Source organism: Carassius gibelio, chromosome A2, assembly GCF_023724105.1.
Source record: "Carassius gibelio isolate Cgi1373 ecotype wild population from Czech Republic chromosome A2, carGib1.2-hapl.c, whole genome shotgun sequence".
Taxonomy (NCBI): Eukaryota; Metazoa; Chordata; class Actinopteri; order Cypriniformes; family Cyprinidae; genus Carassius; species Carassius gibelio.
In genome coordinates this window covers 27542256-27559471 of record NC_068372.1, presented here as the reverse complement: position 1 = coordinate 27559471, position 17216 = coordinate 27542256, and the positions used below count along the sequence as shown (strand labels likewise).

The 17216-nt window shown below is 38.9% G+C and overlaps 1 protein-coding gene across 19 annotated transcripts in view; it reads left to right on the top strand.

The window, feature by feature from the left end:
* Window positions 1–17216, top strand: part of LOC127935242 (supervillin-like) — a 69131-nt gene that overhangs the window by 7920 nt on the left and 43995 nt on the right. For 13 of the 19 annotated variants that reach the window (XR_008148056.1, XR_008148031.1, XR_008148033.1 and 10 more), the window contains exons 1-15: window positions 1966–2157; window positions 4400–4463; window positions 6052–6131; window positions 6233–6290; window positions 6588–6751; window positions 6970–7687; window positions 8778–8861; window positions 9520–11712; window positions 12328–12498; window positions 12738–12772; window positions 12922–12986; window positions 13194–13330; window positions 13809–13904; window positions 15100–15364; window positions 15987–16557. Coding sequence is in view for 10 of the 19 variants with exons in the window: in XM_052532978.1 (XP_052388938.1) it covers window positions 2100–2157; window positions 4400–4463; window positions 6052–6131; window positions 6233–6290; window positions 6588–6751; window positions 6970–7687; window positions 8778–8861; window positions 9520–11712; window positions 12328–12498; window positions 12738–12772; window positions 12922–12986; window positions 13194–13330; window positions 13809–13904; window positions 15100–15364; window positions 15987–16557 (4759 nt within the window). In the remaining 9 variants the exon portion in view is untranslated. Of the gene's footprint in view, window positions 1–1965; window positions 2158–4399; window positions 4464–6051; window positions 6132–6232; window positions 6291–6587; window positions 6752–6969; window positions 7688–8777; window positions 8862–9519; window positions 11713–12327; window positions 12499–12737; window positions 12773–12921; window positions 12987–13193; window positions 13331–13808; window positions 13905–15099; window positions 15365–15986; window positions 16558–17216 lie in introns of those variants that run through there. The other 6 variants (XR_008148060.1, XR_008148049.1, XR_008148061.1 and 3 more) reach the window with 6 other exon arrangements.

The window sequence follows — 17216 nt, the reverse complement described above, 5'->3', positions numbered from 1 at the left end:
TCAGGGCAAGGAAAGAAAAATAGATGTCATAACTATGTCAAAATCTTGTATACATTGTATTTATCATACAGAGTGTATCCTAGAATACGCTAAGGGAGAAGAAGCGCTAGAGGTATGACTTCAAGAAGTGAAAGGAATATGATAGATGAGGTAGTGTTGTTAAGAGAAGAGCACCTGCACAGCAGAGCTGGATAAACATAAGTTAGCCACTCCCCCTTGAGGCCTCTCAGCCAATCACATCACATATTACCTTATTAAGGGCAGCAATGCTTGGGTGGTCCAGTAAGACAGCGGACAGAAAGATGGACGTGTGTGCACGTGCTAACATGGCTGGGCTTTTCTTAAAAACTTTTTAATATGTTAGAGTTTTATTCAAAATTTGGATAATAAATGTATGTACTTGGGTTAATTATGAAAATAAAAAACACTCTTTTGTTGATTTAGTGGTATTACGCTGTACCTATTTGTATTCTAATTAGTGCTACTTTTCCATCCAGATAACTTTCTAAACTGCATGTTTACCATGTGCAGTCCTGCTTTGCACAGTGTGCATCGTACTGTTAACAATATTCAAGGTGCCAGTAAAAGTGGCTGTGTTGTTATTCAGTAAGCTAGCTATAAACATGCTAATAGTTTCCTTCAGCCCCTTCTCATGTCATGACTGAGTTTTCTGTGTTATTTAGTGAACCCCACAGGACCTTTCCTCTCAGTATGCCCTCTAGAGCAAACTGTGACACTGTCAACTTGTTATAATACTTTCACACCTAGTTGTGGTGTTTTATTAGGCTGTATTGGCATATGCCTGTTTTTTATCAGGTAACTGGCTTGTTGCATTATGTATGGTTAGTCTTTCATTCTCTCTGTCTGAACAGATGTTATACTAACAGTGATTTGCTGCAACATATGGTGCTCTTTCAATTTTCAGTAAGAATTGGCAATTTGAGGCAATGTGATTGATAGAGACCCTTTAAAAGTTAACTTTGAACATGTGAGTGCAGACAAAGGTTTCACATGATCCAGATGCAGCTGGATACAACAGGAATCAATGCTATTTTGTTATTACTGTATTTTATATGCTATATATTTATATTATAGACTTATCATTTTTATTAATAGTTTAAAATGACTTATTTTTATGTATTTTTTTTTAATTGAGTTGTTTTTGTCATTTTTATTTTTCTGTGTACTATATACAGTAGTTTATTTGATTATTTTTTAAAGTTTTTGCATGGGCAACGTTTCAAGCCAATTTTCCAGTGTTTTTCATCTAATATTTTTATTTTATTTTATATTTTTTCAGTTAAAGTATTTGTTTTACTGTTTCTGCAACACTGGCAGAAATGTTATCAAACATAGCGACTTAAAACTAGGCAAAAATCTTCTAAAAAAATTTAAAATTGTTTTGCATTTAAAATTACCAGTCAGTTTGCTTGATTAATTTTTAATGTTAACACCAAAAAAAGCAAGTATTGTAATGCAATATTAACCAGCTAAACCTGAACTTCTTTGGCAACACAACAAAAGTAGAACCCAGATGCTCATAGCAGTTAGCATAAAAACTCAAAAAGCGACTCACATTATAGACATTCAGGCTATACATTTTTTTTTTTGCCAGTATGTGTGTTCCCTGGGAATTTAACCTTTTTGTGCTGCTTATTCAATGCTCTACCACTGTTAAAGGCAGGTCAGACCTAATAAAAGTCTTTTAATTAGCAAATCATCTTTGCATCACCAAGTATTTGTGACTCATGTCCTGGATTGCTGACGTGTGTGTGTAAATGTAGCAGCACTTGTGTCATAAGTACAGGAATCCAGCGTGCTCCCACAATCCAATTTTATCATCCAGGTTAATTTCTGCCTTTAACTAATCAGATTACTGCCTGTGAGCTGCTTTAGCACCCCCCCCTCTCTTCCATCCTCCCATGTGTTTGCTTAGCCCCTCCAGTTTTGCCTCTGTGCGTTTCCATCACATCGAGTCTGTCCGTTGCGATCCCTCTCTCTCTCTCCTGCTCTTTTATTCTTCTGTCTGAGCCTGTGATCAGGACTGTCTGTTCTTTTCCTCTATTTCCTCCGTTTTCTTCTTTCCTTTTCATTCCAACATGTTTCATAACCCGTGGATTACTAACTATCTCAACCACATCACACAGTGTAGTCAAGGTAAGTGTTGAACTCTTACTGTAACCAGGCAGTGAGGTTGATTTATGGGAATTTGAGTAAAATTGTGTGAAGTTGTTTGATTTATGAATGGATTTGGTTAAATCGGTTTAATATTATGTGATCCTGGATTTTTTTTTAAATAGCTGAACGAAATAGAAGTATATTACTCTTGCTCTGCTTTTGTTCTCCTGAGAATGAAGATTGATCATTGATCAGAAGTTGACTGAATTATTGTGGTGTGCTGCTAAAGGTTGCTTTGTACTTCAGAAGTGATTAATGATAGTCCTGCCAGACTGATTTGACCACAGTGAGATTGTCTGAATCAGCTGATGACTGATGCCAAATAGATCGAAGTGGTGTTTAGAAAATCTAAAAGACAATGTCAGTGTCTCCTTGTCAGCTGAGATTACCAGATGCAAAGTATGCATTTTTTTTTGTGGAACTTGAGTAAATAATGTGTAAAAGGGTTAATAGTGACAAGCACAATTAAACAACGTAAATTAATAAACATATAATTGCATACATCCATATGCAACCAAAATCAACCAACCTTTAACGTGTATATCAGACAATTAATCATAAAGCATAGTCTTTTTGAGGTTATTAGCTTAAGTCTTCTGTGGGAACATTCTTTTTTAATTTTAAGTAAATATTGTGTCAAATTAATTTAATTTGCAGCAATATTGTACACTGCCTTTCAAAAGTTTATGTTAAGATAAATACAATAAAAAAAGGTTAATTAATAATTATTAACCAAGGTTCCATAAAAAAGTTATATTTCAAATAAATGCTGTTATTTTGTTCTTTCTATTAATCATTGAATTTGGCACAAAATATATCATAAAATAAAATATTAAGTCAGCATGTTTCTCGATCTGATCTGCAAATCAGTATATTAGAATGATTTCTGAAGGATCCTGACTGACACTCAAGACTGAAAATTCAGCATTGCATCACAAAAGAAATTACATTTTAAAATATATTAAAATAGAAAATGGTCATTTGAAGTTGTAATAATATTTTACTCTATTTTTGATAGCAGTATGAACTTGTTGGTCAGCTGCTTAACTTTAATCAAGTCTCATTGAAGTGGAACAGTAATAACTTTAAATGTCTCAGTCTAAGATGATTTCTGTGTGTTTGCGATTAATTTTTTGACCCCTAGATAAGCCTTATCTCAGCTACCAAAGTTTCACAATTGCAATGGATTTGACGTCGAATCTCTTTGCCTGCAGCTGTCTCTCTGATTGTACTGTTCACCATGAAATGACCCCAGACTGTATGTCAACACTGTGTCAAAATGGGCTAATGGCAGGACGTGTTTTGCTATCTACACTTCAGATCATGAAATCTTTCATGCAGATTGCGTAAAAGTGGTTTACTGGACGTTCTGTTTTTCTGTGCTGTGAACTACGTGTGTTTTAAGGAGCGTGGACCTTTGAGCATGGTCCATTTTTTACCCTGATCTCCCCAACTAGTATTTTTATCAAATGCCTTGTTCTTCTAGTCTCCCCTCTGCTCATTTTTTGGCTGTCCGCATCTTGATTCTCAGGCAACTCTGGGATGGAAACTTTTCTTCTCCACTCATTCTTAAAGTGATCAGTCCTCAGCCCAGGTGCTCTATTTGGAGGGGGTAAATTTATCAGCCGACCCATGATGGAGGACGCTAAACACAGTAATTCGAGCTTGTCCGTACAACAGGGTTAAAAACATTATGGGTTTAAATGGCCAATACATGAAGTCAAGATGGAATGTGGTTGAAATTTTTGTGGTTGTTGGCAACAGGTTGCATATTTCTGGAGAAATGTTCCATTTCATGTTTTGTCTAAAATAAGTTTGTATCTTTCCTGAACTTGGGTTGCTTAACGTCACTGTAAGCAACATTACATTACATTTTAAGTACACAAAAGTATTCAAGTTGAACTGAAAAATTCGGTTTGTGCTTTAAAAGGCCCATTCACACCAAGAACAAAATCTGTTATTATAACTATATTAGTGTTGATAATGATATGTTTATTAGAAGTATGCGCTGCAGTTTTATAGTCTGCTACTTTAAATGCTCAAGATCTTTAAACTTGGGTGGTTATAGTTCTTAGTGGGAACAGGCCTTTATGGTCCATTTTATTTTTTGTCTTTCGGATAGATTTGGGCAATGCATAACAGAATTTCAGACAGATATTTTCTTATTAAGTTTTAAAAACAAATGCACATTTTTAAGAGTTTGTCTTGTTTCTTTTCACAGGCTTTGTTGGTGAAGCTTCTGCTAAGCTCTACAGCCCTGCACTACTGACGAAAAGAGCAATAAGGTCAGAATCCATTCATCTCTCAATTTTAAAGACTTTTTATGACCCAACCTTTCTTCTTTTTGTTTTAAAGCTGATCCCATTAGTTAAATTAAATACGGAATCAATCTCTTTATCTTCTTTAATACTTTGCACTAAATGCAGTTAATAAGATGCTTTTTTTTGCACTATGGACTTTAGGACATTGATTGTGTGTTGTCTTGCACATTTTGAGCTAAATGAAGGGATATATATTTTGGATACTTTGGTCAGTAACTGTGATTTAAGAATCAATATATTGTGCAGAGTCCTGGCCAATGATAAAGACTTTGCTGAAAGAGAAGGGGAGGCATAGTCTGCTTTTATCATCACAGACCCAGAGTATGTATGTGTAGGTGTATGCATGTTATCTTTTGTTGTTTCCATTGGTTAAACTGTTGAAAGAGAAGAATTTGCCCTTGACATCTTTGTGTTCAAAATAAATCAAAACTTCTGTCATCCTGGTGTCCTCAATATAACACAATATAGAAAAAAGACATGTTTTAGTCACTTACACAAATTCAACCAGTATTTAACAAAAATCTGAAGTCAGAAATCTAGTCAGAATTTGTATGTTTATTTACAGTATTAGTAAAATATAATTTTGTTCAATTTTAATTTAAAATTAAATTAAGCTAATTTCTTGATTCTGAATGGTTGCTACATGTTACAAGGGCTTTATAGAATGGTGATGATGTAGTGTGAGTTTTGTTGACCACATTACAGTAGCATTTAATTCCACCACATTCTTTCTTGACACATTTAAGCTGGTTAGTCACTGCTTGTTTTTAAATTAATCAGTGGTGCAAGAAAGTATCTACAGTACTGTAGAATAATTGACCTGGACTCTTTACTAATATTATAGTTGATTGAATCCACAACAATGATGTAATGGCCATTACACTTTGGTATGCATTAATGTTCAATACTGCAGTTGTACAGAGGCAGTTATCCATCCTTGCATTGTTTCCATTTTGGGTGTGTCTGAAAAGTTTCTGCGAATGCAGTCTAAATTAGTTTAAGCTCTTATTAGAGTTCTGCTGCCCTGCTTTTGAAATTATTTTGCATAGCAGCATGTGTAGCAAGGGGTTTGCTGTAAACAGGAGTAATTGGAGTGTGCTGTTTGGGCTGGCAGGACTGGTACCAGGGTGAAGGGAACTCTAGATGTATAAATACCTTAGCAGCTAATCTATTCCTCTGGTCAGATTCAAGAAAACGTTCAAGATCCTCAAAGCTAATTCAGCAATGTCACACGGGAACACATTGGAAAGGTTGCTCTTGACCTGCCAGTGTAAAATTTTGGAGGCACTCTGTGCCAAATTAAATTCTTATAAGGTGTGCAGGTGTTGGAAAAGTGAATATATTGAGTCAGGTTGGAGTCATAGACAAGCAGGCAGTGCATATACTGGATGCGCCAAGTAGGACATGTTCCTGGGTCCATGCCTTGTTGATCCTAGAACAACATTCCTAACATTAACCAATCAAATGTTAAAACATTAACATTAAATCTACTGAAATTACCACATTTACTAAAGCACTGTTGTTTTGAATCATGCACTCTGTATTCTTACAGCTTTGGTGTGGATGACAGGACCTCACTGGTTAGGAGTACAGCAGAAATTGATGCTAACATCCTTGCTGTACTGCCCAAAGGTGAGAAATGCTAAGATAACAATGTGCTTGAAACGTTGAACAATAGGGATTTTTGGCTTAAGTAAAGTAGTTGAATATTTACTAAAACACTTGTCTTTTAGTTTCAGAGCTAAGGAAGCAATTTGAAACCTCTATAAGAAGTAATCCAGAAATGAACAGGTACATTTGGAAAATTAATAAGGCATTCCTAAAGCTTAAACAGTTGAACTTTGCACTAGCTAAAGGTCATGGGTTTGATTCCCATGAAATGCATGAACCGTTAAAATGTGTAGTACTTCGAATGCAACGTAAGCGGGTAGAAGTGTTGAGAAATGTTAAATTTGAAAATACAATTCTCCATTTATAAGTAACTTATTTTACATGATTTATTCATGAAAAGCACTGTCAGGATTAGACTCTCTGTCTTCCACAATGTTGTGCTACCCCCAACACTGGCTATAATGGCTTCTTATACAGGAAAGAGAGAATCGCACAAAGGTTAGAGGTGATTGAGGCTGATTTTCCACCTGCTCTTACTACAAGCATGCAACAAACAGCTGGCCTGGTGACCAACCGACTTCTGGAGGAGGACACACCACGCTATACACGTGCTTCAGATACCAGGGATCCAGGAATTGTGGGTAGGTCACCACAGCAGACGATATACTAGCTAAGACAAGAGTCACAATGACTTGATATTTTTTATACTATTATTTTGACAAATCTCCTTTAACATTGGAATGCAGGGAAAAAAATTCCCCAAGATTTACACTGAACAAGAAGCTTAGGTCATATCTTGTGCCCAAATAATTGTAGAATTTTGTTGATCCCTACTCACTCTCTATTTGTTACATTACAGTACGGCGCTATAGCTGTGATGAGATAGAAGCTCGAGAGCGGCATTCCAGAGCTCGTTCACATCCAGATCCACAGTTGTCCACCAATCCTGAACCAGTCGGCCCTACCCCAGCAGTCTCTGATGCAGCCAGCCTCAGCTCTAAAGCAGAGCGGATTGCGCGTTACAAAGCTGAACGTCGGCGACAGTTATCAGAACGTTATGGAATCCTCCTCGACCAGGAGGTGGATCTGGATTACACACCACGCTACACGCGTGCACGAAGAGAGTCTGACCTGTCAGACAAAGGACCTCCTCCTGACAGGGGACGTGGTGAAAGCAGGATGAGAGGCAGGGCAATGCAAGAGCAGGGTGAGGGGCGGGACCGAAGCAGTAGCAGGTCTAAATACACCAGTTCAGGGATAGGGCGGGTGTTCATGCCTTCTGACCCCACCCCCAATCCTGCTCCTCCTCCATCAGGCTTTAATTTCGAGCGAGAGAGAGAGAGGGCAATGAACTTGGAAAATTATAGACGAGCACCTGACCGAAGTCCGAAACCACACCCACAGGAAGCTCCGGTTCCCATAGAAACAACAAGAACCCAACCAAGGAGGGGGGTCGCTGTTGTCACAAGTTCTCCTAGGACAGCACGCAGAGCTTCATTACCCCCAACACGATATGGCATCTCTCCTGGAGACCTGTTCATTGAGCAACAAGCTCAAAATATCCTCAACAGACAGGGGTAAGTATGTTTACTGAGTTCTGGATCTTAAAAAATATGTCTTAGAGGCCCCTGATTTTGACTGATGTTATTTTCTTCCTGTGTTGGAATACTTTCTTTAAAATCAACAAGTTAGAATGGGACTTGCTCTTTTTTAAAATTTATTTTAAAGGAAATTGAAGGCCTCAAAGTTAATTGGATAGTTAATTGGTACCAAGAGTGATTTACAAAAATTCTCGTAAGAAAAGAAAAGAGATTTTCATTAAGAAAAATCTAGATCTCTGCTCTTAATTTAAAAAAATTTTGCTTTTTGGAAATCATTATATAAAGTAAGTAAAAGCAACAGGGTTAACAGTTGCCATTGTCTATCTTCCAATAAAGTGGTGGACCTCTGCAAGTTTTTTTTTTAATTACTCAGATAATGCTGAAGATCTTGAACATAGCCCAGGTAATAAATATTAAACAGACCAGCTTTTGTGTTTAGTCCGGTTCACAGTCATGCCAGCGAGCTGGTGAGCGGGGGTGAAATATGTAGAGCTGTTCACTGGACATCAAGAATTTCACTCTGAAGCTCTGTTGAAAGATACTGCATGGTCACCTACTTTCAAAGCTTAGTCTCCCCATAGTAGTGGATGAGAAATGCACGTTATTTAGTATGACAGTAATTGGCATTCATAAAATCTATCTTTAGATCAGTAGAGAAGAGCAATACATTTCTTTTGAAACACTTGTACTTTCAGATTTACTGACCACAGTTTGTGTATGTCATTGTGACTATTTGAGCCTTAAAGACCTCTTATCTTTTATATCTGAGTACAGGTGCATGTGTTCTATCTGAATTTTTACATAACTTTGAAACTCTAAACAACCCTTGAGGAGAAAGAAGTCCATACTGATGATATCGTACTTAAATGAAGGCCACTAAGGCAGTAATGATGACAGACTAATTGAGGAATCTTATATGAAGCTAAATATCTATACAAGAAAAAAGAGGAAATCACAAAGGCTCATTGAGGATTGGTAAAGCTATGGGTGTGTTTTGTTATAGTGCTGAATGTCATGATGATGTTATTGTGATAACTGATCTGGTCTGGGCCTCTGTGTCCTTTAGCTTGGCAGCTCTCTCTCAGAGTGAGTGGTCCCTCAGGAGAGACATGGACAATGAAACATACTCACAAATCAACTGGCCATCCAGGTATCAGAGTGGGAGTGTAACCCTTTAAATTTCCCCACATGACCCGCTAACTCCATTTTCTAACATTTGACCTTATATCCTATGAAGTCCATAAAGACAAATATACATTTTTACATTTTTAGTTTTCGTCCCTTGACATTCTCAATATGCAGTCATTGTAGAATTTGCCAAACAGTTCCCTAGTTGACCCCCCTCCTCTATCCACTTTTTTTTTTAATTCCACTGACCTTTGACCCTAACCAGAGGCCAGCACCTAACAATGAACTTTGGATTCATTCCTTTTCATTTTTTCACCTCAAAACCATATAACAGGTGGAGCTTATATGTGTGTCAGGGAGCCACTGCTGGTTGAGAGGTTACTAGTAAATGGTTACTATTACTTGTTAATGTTTTTATATTTATCAAAGGTTTGTAAATAAAGGAACTTTGCTTTCCAGCTGTTGAAGAACTTGAGAATTATTATTTTTTCCCCTATTATTTCAACATTTATTTCAGGCAAAAGCTAGTTGTAAAAATTGAAACATACTATTCTAAGGGAAGTGGTGGTCCTTGTTCTTGATGATTTTGATTTTGATGACACTTTCTCTCAGGATGATAGCATGTCATGTTTTTGAATTAGATGTGAATGTGAATTCCTCTCTTTCCTCCCTTCATTAAGAATACGGGTAAGAGAGAAAGAGACAATCTCGGGAAGAGGTTCTGATTCAGGGCCAGATGCATCCTCTGTCAGACATAATCCAACAGTTGCCCCTCCATATTTAGCTCCACGACCTCAATCTGTAAACCAACCACGAATACAGAGCTCCGAACCCCCAGTCCAACAACCACATCAGGGACTGGAGACTCGTCAACAAAGGGCGCATAGTGTGGAGCGGCCACGATTTCAGCGCACTCACAATATGGATTCACCTGCCTTTCATCAAATAAGTGAAATTGGTAATCATCAGCGTGCCCAAAGTGCAGAGCCCCCAAACTATGAACAAAGTCCTGGTATATACCCTAGCACCATGAGTCATCAGCCTGGATTTAGGAAAATCAAGCAATTTCTACCAAGGCAAGATGGTCAAGATGTTCAAGAACCATCACAAATGCACAGACCTTCCCAACAACCACACCCAGCTTACAAAAGTCCCCAGCAGCCATCACCTGGTCCCAGAGATGCCCCACCACATGTACACAACTTTCGGGCTATCCTTCAACCAGTACCTTTGGATCGGGATACTTTCCAGAGAGCTAAAGCACATGCATTTACTCAGAAACCTCTACATGAACATGAACACACCTTGCATACACGTCCGTCACATGGCCATTATGGTCACAGCCAACCTCTGCAGTATGGTTCAGTCCAGGCTCTACCTCCAGCATATGGACAAATTGTTCATTCAGCTCCTTCCTATACACCTTCAAATGTTCATGCAGCTCACCCTGTTCCTGGACCTTCACTTGGTAAGTCTGAGATGATGGACCCCAAAGGACACTTGGCCGCACCTGGTTCAACATCTGCTGACAAAGAGGGTGAAGAGACTAGACAGAGGGCTAGTGCCGATCACATTCAGACCATTCAAAGAAAATGTCGACCAGTGTCCAGAAAGGATCCAGCCTCAGAAGGGTTACTTAAGGGCAGAAAGGCTGTGCTACCCTCAGAAATCCACCGCAGGCAAAAGAGTGTGGATGATCCCATGCGTGGACAAACTGAGGAAGGTTTGGAAATTCTGAGAATCAGAAGGATCAGCCAGTCAGAGGAAATGGAGGGGAAAGGTGGAAGAAAGTTGCACCAGTTGGAAGAAAGGGAAGGGCCTAATGGAAGAGGAATTGCTCAGATGGAGGAGGGAACAATAACAGGAGAAAAGGTAATATGTCTAATAAAAGACAAAGAACAGCATGAAGACCGAAGAACCAGTCGATCTGAAGAAAGACAGGTAGATAATGGCACAAAGAATAGTTGGACAGGTGAAGATGTGGTACGTGGTATAAGGAAGATTGAACAAAGAGAAGAAAACAATCAAGGGACTGAAACTAAAAAAGAGGACTGTCAAGATAATTGGAGCACTAACCAGTTTGAGTGGATGGAACAAAGAAGTGCGAGCAAGGTTGACGAATTCAAGGAAAGAGAATGGGAAGTTGTTCGAAGACAAAGCCAAACTGTACAGTCCATTGAACCACTGGTACAGGGTGATAAGAAAACCAGTCAAAAGGTAGAGGAACAGCAAGAAGGCCAAAGGTTGCTGCAAAAGGGATTGTCAGAAGGACGTGGTAGAAGACGACGGATCAATCTGTCAGAGAATGAAGAAGGGCATGTCAGACGGAGAAGGATAAGCCAATCAGAAGATGATTGGGAGGGACGTAGGGTACATAAAATTGGCCAGTTGGATGAATGGGAGGTGGAAGAAGTGCATCGAATGGGTCAGCCAGATGATAATTTTGAAAGACATGAAAAAGGAAAACAGAGGGTAAACACACACCTACCTGAGGAAATGGACACTGCTCCCACACAGCTAACCACTGAGCAGCATTTTCCACACCATATGGTGGGGGATGTTGGAGGGTACTTGCAGAAAGGTTCCTCCCTCCCACAAGCTCAACACCGAGTGAGTCAGGATGCAGGTGACCTGAGACCAAAGGTGCGAATCCGTTCCATGTCAGATATTGGAGTAACTCAACGGTCTGCTGCATTGAGAAGTCTGGAGTGTGCTGCCAGTCGAGAGTCTGCAATGGTGATGGATACAGGGTTTCATACTAGAGAGCCGAGTGGTGTGGCCAATGGTGAAATGGGCACCTTGGACACAAGAGTTTCTGTGGCAAAGCTGAGACATTCCTACCTGGAGAATGCTTCTGGACGCAGGCCAGAGCTGTATGTGAACTGGCATGTCCAGCATGCTAATTAAAGTTTTAACAAAGATTATGATTAAACCCACTAACCTCAAAGTAATAATCCCTACTTTTGGATATAAACTTGTTTTTTAATCATAAGCAAGCATGTGTTTGCTGCTGTTTAATCGGAGGTTTAATCTAATTGCTGAGACTTTGCCACTCAGCATCTAAGCAACTTAGTGTGAATAGTGGCATTGACTAATAGCTTCAGTGATGACTTCCAATTTAAATGACTTAATCTAAACTTAATTTAAATCTATTTTAGCATCTCCTCTAACTGTATGGACATCAGGACAAGATTTTGTAGATTGCTAGGTGTGCAAACTGTTTGATCTTAACCTTGCATTGGTATTGTGAAAATACATTTGACTTCATCAAATGCATGATTATTATTGTGAATAAAATGTATTGTGAGATTTGGAAATGTATCAATTTATTTGTTAATGTATTGCTGAGAATGAGAATTTTCTTGTGCACACAAAAAAAAAAAAGTCTTAGGGATTTTTGTCTGCAAATGTTGTTTTATAGGCTCCATACTAAACTAATTCTAAATAAAAATGCCTTTTGTTAATACAATCTTTCCTGTCTAACAAAGGGAGTCTAAAGGAGAACAGGTTCCCACAGAGAGTGATCCAGTTGCCAGCGGTGACCGCGATAGAGGAGCACGTCGACCCAGACTTTACATTTCTCCTGGTGATGACAGGAAGTCATCTGAGAGGTTTAGAACCCAGCCAATCACATCAGCTGAAAGGCTGGAAACTGATAGGTACAGTGAAACAGGAAGTGGGGGGTTACACTGAAACAACCATTTTCTATCATTAGTGGTAAATTGTCACTGTTTTTTGTGTCAGAGTATTTTTAATAAATATTCTTCTGAATTTGATTATGAATGCATTTTTAGAAATCTGCATTAGGTCTCATACATTTTTCATTTCTTTAGTCATCATACTACAACTGAATACTCATGGTCAAATATTTTTGTTCTATTTGTACTTTTATTTTTAGGTCCCGTATTAGTCCAGAGCTTCATCATGCAGAATGTGAGTCAAAATTTAAGCAATATCATATAAACTGTTGTACCAAATATCCTGAGCTGTGATTTGGTCATAGTCATGCTTTTTGAGTTCTATAAAAAAAGTTAAAATTGAGAAACTCATTCACTTTTTTTTTTTCTTTTTTTTTTGTCCAGTGGATGAGGAAAAAATGGATGAACGAGCTAAAATGAGTGTGGCAGCCAAGAGGTCTCTTTTCAGGGTATCAAATCTCTGAAGCATACACAACTTGTTTATATTTTATATATTATCTATCCATCTATAGAGAGAGAGATAGAGAGAGATTATCCTAATGGTTACAGAAAATATCTGAATCTAAATAGCATAAAAGAGTCAATAAATTTAGTTAGTTAATGTAGTTAATACTACAATTTTTTTTTTTTTTACCTCTCCTGGTCCTGTCTTACAGGAGCTGGAGAAGACTTCAGATGGAGGTGTCCCCAAACCTCGATCACGCAATGCTGCGATTGAACGAAGGCTTAGACGAGTGCAGGATCGGTCACAGACACAGCCAGTCACGTCACAGGAAGTTGTCATTGCTTCTACGTAAGTCATTATCATATATACTTTTTGAGATTTAAAGGATCTACTTTCATATCACTAAATCACTTCCCTGCAATGTTTCAAGAAATAGTTTTGCAAGAAGTGACAAATTCTGTTTATGTTGTCATCTTTCCTGTGGAACACAAAAATAATTCTGAAGAAGGTAGAATTATTAACAAATAACAGCTTGGATTTCGTGTTGTATTTGTAAAACTCCATAAAGCCAGTACAACACTACTTTTAGTGTTTTTATGTTATGCTTTGAACTTGTGGTCCAGACTTTTTATTTTGGGTGAATTATTCCTTTAAAAAGAATAATTAATTCAATAAACTCATCATTGACTACTCACATTCCCATAATCAGTTGTTTGATGCTGAATGACTCATTGCTTTAAAACTGTACTTTAACCCTGATGTTTCTGCGATTTGTTCTACAGCCCAACTGATTCTTGTTCACTTCACTCTACATTCTTTTTGTTAGTTCCCACACTCCCCCTTCCCAAGGCATCACTATTCAAACCACTGCTCCCAGAATCCCCAGTCCCGCTGTAGTCAGCACTTCCATGAATAGTTTCAGGTATCATTTGAATGCTTCATTTTAAAAAAAGAGCATATCTTATGCTCTTTTGTGTATAAATGAAAATATAGGTCTTGTCGTGTTTAGCTGCATGCTGTTTCTTTGCATGACTTAGACTTTTATGTTTTTTGATAGCATGATTACATATTAATAAAGAATTCAGACCATACTTAGAAAAAAGAGACCAATTACCCAGTTCATTCATTGACTGGTGCATTGGATTAATCCATTCTCAAAATGTTGCACATCTCAGTGGGAATGTTCATGTGCCAGTGCACCATCTGCTGGTGGATCTGTCCTCCATGCACTGGTGTAAATTGTGGTTGGAAGTGTGAAAAGAGTTCCCATATTTTGAAATGTGACCAAGTGCCTGTGTGTATTGAAAAGTAAGAGTATGAGCATGTGTAGGAGATATGTATGAGAATGTGCAGATGTTTTGGGTGTCTACATCAGCACGTGGCCACCCAGATTAGCAGTAAATAGTAACGTGCTAAGTAGCAAAACACATTTGGCATTCTCTCTGTGCTTTGAAATGTCAGAGGTATCACCCATCTGACAACAACTTTACAAGAGTGACAGAGGGTGAGAGATTAACATAAACTAGAAAGGCAAGAGAGAGTAAATCATTTTTTTTAATGAAATTAAATTAAGTACAAGAGCACAACACCAATGCATGTGAGACCTGTGTCTGGACATGAACTGGACTGGAACATTGGCCAGACATTGAGTTGAACTCAGTTTGTTGAAACTTACACAATTTGATTGAAACTACAGAGCCTCACTGATTCATTCTACTAATAACACAGTAGCCATCTCATGGTATAAGTTATTGATAGTAACTGTACAATTACGTAATTATTGTAGACTTCTAAATATCTCATGAATCCATTTCTGTGAAACTTTTGTTGTTGTTATTCCATGTTTGTGTGTTTGTTTGCTTTTTAGCTAAATTATACTCTAATGTCCCATTGGCAAATAGTTTTCTTGTTTTCTGACAAGATTTGGTTAATGCTTAAAAAATAAATATCTAAGTATATCTAACATGTCTTATCTAACAAACTGGATTACTTACTGGGATACTTATCCTAATTGTTAAAGATGTGTTTAGTGAAGTTTTGTTAGCAGCCGGACTGTTCTGGGTCACTCTGTGTTCAGTACTTTATTATAGCATAACAACTTTGTAATTGTCCTCCAGTCTGCAGGCATCATCAGCACATGGATCGACCCACCTTGAGCAGGAGAAAGAAGATGTTTCAAAGGAAGTGGTTCTGGGAGAACAGGACTTGGGGCCTGAGGAGCCGGACTTATCAACACTAAGCCTTTCTGAAAAGATGGCATTATTCACTCGCTTGTCACAACCCCCTGACCAATCAGCGAATGGACCCCGTCCTGACACACGCCAGCGTAGAGCCAACCCCCGCTTTCAGACTCAACCTATCACCCAGGGCGAGGTTGATCAGGTGAGACCTTCCTCTTTTTACCTGTGTGCTTGTTCACATATAAGATAATTCATTGTGTTTTCTAATAATAATAAGTACCCTTTTTAAAACTATGCTTAAATATACTTCATTTATCACAAGGAACAAGTCACATGAGTAACTCTTATGGTGCTTTTTGAAGCTGAACAGCCCCATCTACTTAGACTGATGGGGTTAAAAGCAGCCAGGGCATTCTGCACAATAACTCCTTTTATATTCCACAGAAAAAAAGATGATTTTTAGAGGATTGGTAAGAAATTATGACCAAGCATAATTGCTTTGGTGAACTATTCCTTTAAATTGTCAAATATGTGCTTGCTTTTGAGAGAAAATCTGCTTATGGACAGTTTTTTAAGAAAGTGGGATTAGAATTGTGTTTTAAATAGACCTTGATTTGGATGATTAGTGGTGTTAAAAAATAAAAATAAAAATCAGGTTTGTTGCATGTTCGAGACGTTAAGTGATGAGGTTGTTTGGAATGCAAAGCACATCTGATCTCTGCAAGCTGCCTTTGAATCATGTCCTGCATATGACCTCTTACTTCTTTGGGCTCTGTAAATATGAGCGCCATCTAAAAATATAATTATTCTCTCTTTCTCTCCAGCTGCAAAATGGAAGCAAGAAGTTGGAGCCTCTCTCTGCATCACTGGTCCGTTCTGTTACCGCGGTCACCGCCCAGACCTCTGTTGCCACGGTGACAAGTGCTTCCCCATCAATGACCGCAGATGTTCCCGTGGAGATCTCCACGGCTCCGCCCACCACTCAGGCCTCACCCAATCAGGCGGTCTCTGTTCAGCTTCCGGCCTATGAGAGAGGAGTTCGATACTTCAGTCTTTCAGAGAGTGGGGAAAAACCCGCACCTGATGTTCAGTCCCTGCCCCCCACAGAGCAGCCTGGCCAATCTGTGTGCAGTAAGGATGTGAGTGACGAGAGTGGGCGGAGGGGAAGACTAGGGTATTTAGGCAGAGAGGAGAGAAACACAGAGCTCCCCAGTGTGACTTCCCTTCCACACACACATGCACTCAGACACACACCCCCTCACGGCAGGGGAGACACAGAGCTGAGTGGCCCACGAGAGAGGGAAAAAGAGAGTACACCCGTCTCACAGGGAGGCTACCTCTCACCAGACGCACATCAGACAGCAAGAGGAAGCAGTACCAGAACCACCGTCTCAGGTAAGGATAGATGGAACGAAAAGAAAAGGGGTTTGGATGGTGTGCAAACCAGTCAACTGTCTATTGTCTCTGTTCACAAAATCACATACACACATGCTGCACGTCTGCACTGATTAGGTTAACCGGGTTAACCGGCCAACAGCCTACATGCTGCTCGAGTCGAATGTGATCAGCATAATTTATCATACATCTAGTGTGCTGTTGTCTTTGTCTGTCATGTAAAACTAATGATGCCGAAATGAATTGTGCTGAAGTGGCACCGTGATTTTGTTTGCGCTCCCCGCCAAAGCTGTTATTGTCCATTTGCTTGGAAGCAGTAGGCATGTGTGTGAATTGTTTCATACTAAAGAGGGAAATGAGTGAAAGGCAGGAGCAGTAAGATGGCTGGAAGTGTGTCTCACACTGATACAGACATGCTGTCACTCTACAGGAAAAAACACAGCAGGTTATTAGGTTCACATCTGCCACATGTTAAAGGACAGCCATGATAGCAGAATGCGACAGTGGCTTTCACAGGGTAAAAGGTGTTTTGTGTGTCAGTGGTGCTTTAGGCTGCCATTTTTTCATTTGTCAGATATTGATTATGGTCTGTGATAAACATGACTGTGTGTGTGTGTGTCTGTATCTAGTGTATCAAGTAGCCATGTCTACACACATGT